This window comes from Miscanthus floridulus, chromosome 13, assembly GCF_019320115.1.
Source record: "Miscanthus floridulus cultivar M001 chromosome 13, ASM1932011v1, whole genome shotgun sequence".
Lineage (NCBI taxonomy): Eukaryota > Viridiplantae > Streptophyta > Magnoliopsida > Poales > Poaceae > Miscanthus > Miscanthus floridulus.
The window spans coordinates 90,351,977-90,359,487 of NC_089592.1; the positions used below are offsets into that span (position 1 = coordinate 90,351,977).

The 7,511-nt window shown below is 44.7% G+C and overlaps 1 protein-coding gene across 2 annotated transcripts; it reads right to left on the reverse strand.

The window, feature by feature from the left end:
* Positions 1–408: 408 nt before the first annotated feature.
* On the reverse strand, positions 409–6,983 carry LOC136500817 (uncharacterized). 2 transcript variants are annotated; one of them, XM_066496263.1, is made up of 5 exons: positions 6,086–6,983; positions 4,804–4,948; positions 3,169–4,729; positions 2,900–3,015; positions 409–1,980 (listed from the first exon to the last, which is right to left on the reverse strand). In XM_066496263.1, exons 1-5 carry the CDS (start codon positions 6,793–6,795, stop codon positions 1,090–1,092), a joined length of 3,423 nt encoding a protein of 1,140 aa, XP_066352360.1. In that variant the 5' UTR covers positions 6,796–6,983; the 3' UTR covers positions 409–1,089. The 2 variants fall into 2 exon arrangements, with proteins under 2 accessions (XP_066352360.1, XP_066352359.1); XM_066496262.1 differs by having other exon boundaries at positions 2,900–4,729.
* Positions 6,984–7,511: the final 528 nt, after the last annotated feature.

The following is a 7,511-nucleotide window of genomic DNA, read 5'->3' on the forward strand; positions in this document are numbered from 1 at the left end:
CACCACCTCCCGCGCTGACCTGTGGGTGCTCTCCGATCGCCACGCCTCCGCCGCCGCTAGCCGGCGCGCGCTCGCCTGATCGTCCCAACACAGCACGAGCTCGTCGATCGCCCCACTGCCGCTCAGCTAGCCAACGCAAGCTCGCCGGCCGCCCTGCCACCGCTGCCCGGCCATTACGCAAGGGGGATGAAAAAGGGACGAACCCTGCCCCCTTTGTTTTTAAGGGATGGAGGCGTCCTCGATTTGGAGGTACATTACTGGCATATTCTACGAAGGGGATGACGACCCTGTCCATTCCGTCCTCCGATCGCCCTGGGCTGTTGGCACGACAGTATTATGGTATGTTACAGCCTCTTAGCATTAAGTCAAACAATCTAGAGCCACGCTTACCTCGAAATGTACTTCAGCTTGACTAAACAGGACTTCAATAGGCAAGGATAGACAAAGGCTCCCCCGGAGTTGGGGAAATATTACAGCAAGAGCTAGGAGCCTAAATATTACAGCAAGAGCTAGGAGCCTAAATATTACACAACCACCAAGAGTCCAAGACACTGGACTGGAGCCATTTCAAGTTTAGTACCAATAACAAAGGCCACTCCCATCGCAGCTAGAGCTCAAAGTAACAGGAGATAGCTCGAGGAACCGACAAACATGCCAGCTTGATCCCTAAACATCGGAAGCTCTACCTGAGTGGCAACATCCTTGGTTCCTCGGAGCCCAATGGAAAATTGGTTGGGTCATCTGAGAGCAGCAAAATTTCAGATGTAATGCCAACCGGTGAACTGAAGACATTCCCACATAATGTAACTGGTGGATTCAAGAAAAAGATGTCCTGAATTCATCATGGTCTCCCATTGCTATCTTTGACAAGTAGCAGAAAAAACAACTTATCTCATTGCATATCCTGCTACTGACTCAAGCATTCCAGCTCTCAGCTCAAGACCCTGTTGACACAGATACCATTCATTCCTTGACGGTCCACTGCTGCTTGTGCAGACAATTTTCAGACAACAGAAATGAGTAGTGTACAGAAAACTACAAGATCCCTCAGATACAGCAATACAGATGATTAACAAATGACACCGCACCTCAAGGCTGCCATGAACCATTGTTGGGCATGTTGTGATGACCAGACATCCGATCTTTACAGGTGGGGCAAATGAAGCCAAAAGAACTAGGCTGCTGTCCATCGAAAGGGCCAAAATGATGGAACTGACTGTTGCACCACATACATAAACAGGTGACCATGTTGCCACCAGTAACCATCCTTGGTAAGGACAAATCCCATCCTAACTGGACTTGAGGTGGAGGGCCACTTCCAATCTGCGGTGCATACCCCAAAACTAGAGTTGGTTCGGATGCGCTCACAAAATTTTGACTGGGCATGTTAACAAACTGTGACGATACAGGAGGTACAGAATTTGGTCTGGCCATGCTCCCAAACTGTGAGGATTCTGGAGTTACAGAAATTGGTCGAGCCGTGCTCCCAAAAAACTGAGAAGATTCAGGGGGTACAGAGTTAGGTCTAGTCATGCTCCCAAACTGAGAGGACTGAGCAGGAGGTACAGAATTTGGTCCAGCCATGCCCCTGAACTGAGAGGTTTTAGCAGGGGGTACAGAACTAGATTGGGCTTTGCTTCCAAACTGAGAGGATTCAGCAGGAGGAATAGAATTCGGTTGAACCAAGCTTGAGAATTGAGAGGATTGAGCAGACTGCACATGATTAGGTTGAGCCATGCTCCCAAACTGAGAAGGTGCAGCAGGTACCAAAGTAGGCCTTGCAAAGCCTCCAAACTGAGATGTTCCAGTGGGGAAAGATTTAGGCCCATCCATGCTCCCAAACTGTGAGGATTCAGTGGGTACAGAACTTTTTTTTGAAATGCTCCCAGGCGGAGGGGATCCAGCTGCAGCCATTCTAAGCTGTCCATGGCTAGAAAATATCTGCTGCTTCTGTGCACCAAATCCAAGTTGCAAATCACACTGTTTAAAAAAATTAGCAAAGTATCACATTGTTACCCAGCATTAAATGACATGAATATTCATGTGGCAGAAATCACTTGATACATGCTAACGACATCAAGAACAAAGAATTGGTAAAGATACCAAACCCCAACACATACAGGTTTAGGCCAAAAAAAAGGGTATAAGTTCTGAGAGCAAGACAACCATCAACAAAATTTTTAATTGGTTTTACAAATTGGGCACAAAAGTATAATTATTTGCCATATGAAAGTTATATTAGTAAGTTTCAGGAAAAGTTGTTCACAAATCATATTTTAACGATTTTTTCTGCTAATATATATTTACAAAAACTAATAGTAGTCAAATGTGGGTTTCGGAGACTGTTGATGTCCAAGATGACAGGTACCAAGCTGTAGTATATACTAGTTCATAAACACATTAGATAATCAAAGAGGCATTATGCTTCTGCAGAACAGAATAACCGGCATGCTATGTTGACAAGATGCAAATAAAAAAGTTTGTAGTCATGGAAAATTGTTGACATCTATCGATATTTGTCTTCTTTATTTATAGTCAATATGTTTCCAAGCTACATTGCTGCAAGACTTGTGGAATAATGAACTAAAAGGCCATATACGCAATAAACAGCGGCACCTATGTTACTCATTTATCCAGTCATAAAACCACATATGAGATACGAAATAAAACAACTAACGAGGTACGGGGAAACGAAATAAAACAACTAACGAGGTAAGGGGAAACGAAATAAAACAACTAACGAGGTAAGGGAAACCGAAATAAAACAACTAACGAGGTAAGGGAAGTACTAATTTAAGTGGATATAATATCATCATGATCCACTAGATGTTTAATAGTATTCTTATCATTGCTAAAGAGCGCAACAGTTAAGAAAGTCTACAAATTCTGGTATGTTTACCTGATCTTGAGATGTGCTGGTCACTGAAACATCAGCAACAGATTGAACTGTAGAGGACATGCGACCAAAATTGGCCTGCATAGACACAAGGCCATTGGCATTCCGGCTAGCACTAGCTGCAGCATGAGGGTCAAAACCAGGAGCATGATCATTATAGTGGTTTTGCATCTCATTATTCAACTTTCCCATCACCTCAAGCCTAGCTACATTTGGTTTATTGTTGTTGATGGGTCTATTGACAAATGAGCCCTTTGTGAAGCTAACATCACCTCTATTAACCGAAGAGCCCTTGATGCAGTTGATATCACTTCCGTTTGTTGGAGTTTTTGGTGCAGGTAGTGAACAACGGCCAGAAGAATTGGGCTTTGTGTGAGTAAAACTGTTACTGAACTGTGCAAAACCCTTTTCAGTAATACCACCACTAAAGACATCACTATTAGCTTCAGTGACAAATCCTGCTTCTTTACTTGTTCTGTTCTTCGTGTTATCAATCCGTTCCTTGGCACTGGATGCAAGTTCTTTATCACTATTCTTTGTCTGCATTGAACCAGAAGCAAAATAATCTGCCCTAGTTGCCACAGCGTAGACAGGTTGTGTGCCCAAATTGGACTGATACACTGCAGTATTGTCCTTGCTTGCAAAAGGGTTATCTTTAAGAACACCAAAATTTTCACCATAAGGCTCATAGCTTGCACCAATGCATCTGGAGCCAACAGCTTGGGTTTTGCTTGCTGTGCCAAACGAACTAGATATTTTATTGGTCGATCCGCAACAGGAAGACGCACTAGATGCACCATCATTGTTATTGAAACTGCCACTAAAACATTTTGCAGTAGAAGATGACCGATTAGCTTCATTAAGGGCAGCTGATGTTTCATTATCTGCATTAGCAATAGGGAAAGATATTGTATTTACACATGAATTGAGGTTGACATCTCTTGCTTTCACAGTATTATTGTCAGCATGCCTTGGAGCAGCCCTGCCACGATCAATAATCTGGTCCTGATAATGATTGGCTGTTCCAAAGGCAGTAGGTCTGACAACATGGTTACTTCCCGGCTGATCACTAAACATAGCCACTCCAGCAAAGCCATTAATGTTGCTAACAGATTGATTATTGGAGATCAATGCCCTTTCTGGAACTGTCACATCAGCATGGCCTGTAAAATTTGTATATCTACATACACTTGGAGCATCATTAAAGGAAGGACCCACTTCAGGCCTACTCCAAGTTTTATTTGGCCTAATGAAATTATCTGAATAATTTGTACTAAAAAGCTCAGCGACTGTAGAGTTATTGTCACCATGTTCGTTTGAATGATTGTGGTGCTGAAAGCCTGCTTCACCATAAGAAACCTTGTTGTTCTGTCCATGTGATTCAGTCAACTCCTGAAGGCTAAATGAAATTTCTGCCGAGGAATCATTAGTTGCCCTTCTGGAAGTAGCCTTATCCAGAAATGCTTCAGGAGTCAACCCTTCGTACCTTGCATGAGATCCGACATGGCCAAAGTACCGTGATTCCTCTTCAAAGGTCTTACAACAAATAGGGCATTCAAACTTACCATCTTTCCCTACTACTGGCTCACCAAACTTGCCAGTCCTGCGCCTCTTAGCACTCATTTCATGATATGACAAATGGTGCTGTACATATGAAGTCCGGTCACCAAAGGTCAAATTGCATTTCTGGCATTCATAAGCATTTACTTTGTCTGCATTCCTTTCATCCACATCGTTTGGATCACTGGAATAGCTGGAGAAGGCAAGAGAAGAAACTGAATGTACATTTGTCTTGTCCATAATTGAACCAATTTGATCTTGAAAACCTAAAACCTGTTACATACTTTATTAATTAAAACAGGTGAATTTAAGTAAATAAAATTTAGTTTCGTACACTTCAAACTTACACTATCATCACCACCGTTAGCACTCAAGTAATGTTGTCCTGTGCTTTCATACTGAATAGTGGCTGGTTTGAGCTCTGGATACCCGAGAAGTGACATGAGGTATGCAGAAACCTCCTTGCAAGTAGAAAACTGACTTCCCTTGGGACTGGAAAGTATGGCGTGCACATTTAGCTAGTTGAAGTCATATAGAAAAGAGACATCCAAAACACTCAAATCAAAATGGGCAGGAATTTTCGAAATGCATCAACCTAGAAGGACAAATAATATATATTGTGATTGTGAAAAATACATTTAACATCTCAAGTTCTCAACCCGAATATCCAAGCAGCAAACATCAAGCAAAGTATAGTAATATATAAGTTTACGTCTAAATGAGGAGAAATAATCTCTAGTGTTGTTATACAAGAAAAGGTAGATTGAAAATGCAAGTGGTAAATCTGAGTGCATATGATTGGATATATTAGGAACAATTAAGATGATAGGAATGCTCACATGTCCTTATTTTTCAGATTCCCTCTCACTAACAGATGGGGAGACCGGATTGCATGTCAGCGAAAGAAACTAGTGGCGCAGACAAATCCATTAAAAATTAGTAAGTTCAAATATTTCATCAACATGATAGACAACTATCAGCATTCTGCATTCAACAACAACGACAACAAAGCCTTTTAGTCCCAATCAAGTTTTGGGAGATGAAGCCCAACATAAGCCAGCAACAATAATAAGTAAAATAAAATAAATATCTAATAAGCATCACACAGCCATGGACACATGGTCAGGTAGTGTTGGCTGAATGCACATACTATGCGTGCGTTGAAGAGTACATGAAAACAGACTATCAAAACGGCATAAACACTGTTGATACTTAAACAACAGCATCAAATGCAGCTACACCATGACAAGCACCAAGACTGTCTTTGCAAACCCAGAAAATCCAATCCAACATTATACTTAACAAACATCTCACTCCAGTGATGTAGTATAACATTATTATTAATTAACATCTAAAACATGCATCCATTCACTCAAACAGAAGCATCCGATTTCCAAAGCTAAGCAGAATCAACTGATATCGTTGACTGCCAGAGGTATCACTATCACCATGTATTCGTAAACCCAATCCACCACTTATATTGTGCATTTGTGCATGTCTCAGGCACACTGCTAGAGCATCTCTGAACAAGTATACATCACATCAGGTAAGGTATTCCAGCATAGTTCGATTCCAGATACTAACACTAGCATAGAGAAAAAATGGCAGGGCAGGGCAAAAGAGGCAAACCTCACGTATCTGAAGCAGCGCACCCAGACGAGTCCCCCCTTTCGCTTGAGCCCGAGCTGCAGCTTCCACCCGCGAGGGAGGTGATCCCCAAAGAAGGAAGCGTCCACATTCTTCCTCCGCTGCCTCTGGCTGACAAACTTCCCTGCAAGGCTGTCGATAAAACCCTGCAGCTCGGCCTCGGAAGCCATCCCGGCCGTCCGCCTGTGCAGCTCGGCATCGTAGGGGTCCACCATCCCCGCAAGCCTGAGCAGGTCAACGGAGACCCCCTTGGCGTTGGCGGTCTCCCGGTCGGGGTCGGGGGGCGGCGGCGGAGGGGAGGAGTCTTGTAGTAGGGCTAGGGTTTGGAGCTCGGGAGGGGGCGGGAGCGAGGGGTCATCGGGGACGAAGAGGCGGCGGAGGTGGTACGCGACGATTTCGCCCTTGGGGTCGTACTCCCGCCCGGCGGACGACTGCGCGGAGGAGGTGTGACGGGCGGGCGAGGGCGAGGAGGAGGACGCGGCGGCGGCGCCGAGGCGGAGGCGGGAGAAGGTCTGCTTCCGGGAACCGGCGCTCTCGTTGAAGACGGCGCGGTCGATCTTGAGGGGCGGGAGCGGGTCGGCGTCGGGGCAGGTCCGCGGCGCGAGGGCGTGCGCGGAGGCGGCGGCGAGCGCGTCAAGGTCGGGCTGCGAGAGCGCCCGGATGTCCACCACGGGGAGCAGCTCCGTCGCCATTGGATGCTCGAGGGGGGGCGCCGATTGGATTGGAGAGGGCGAGGTGGGCGGCGGCGGCGGCGGCGGTGGAGCACTGGAGCGTGGACCGATCCGAGCGTGTCGCTCGCCGAGGAGACTAGGGGAAAGTATCAGTTCCACGATACTGCTACCCCTCGAACCCTCCTCTCCTCCTGATGAAATGAAACGGTGAGGGCGGCTCATGGAGTCTGCGCCTTGTGGGCTGGCCTTTAGTTGGGCCCGCAGTACGTATTCATGAATACACCTGCGCTCGTGGTTCTTGCGCCTGTTGTGCTTATGCAGCAGAATTGTTTTTTTTTCTCATTTTTATTATACTAGCAAATATTCCCGTGCGTTGCAGCGGGAGAAATAAAACCAACCATTTATAGAAAATGATACATACATATTTATGTTTTACCCTCTATATTAAATTTTAATACATCGCACTAAATCCAATATATCTTGGAATCAGAAATGCATGAAACTCGATACAATTAGAAATCAGACTCTGTATCATTATTGTACGTGAGTTGTCGAACTTGTATAAGCACAAGTCATGAATCTGGGTCAGTAAGGAGGATGCGAAGACATTATAGGATGTATAAAAATAGCTGGTTTTGCTCTTTGATATTATGTATATATATAGGAAATATTCGAGTGGGTCGCAACATAAACGAAATTAGTTCATATCTGTTCTTAGCAAACAATAAATCTGGTCT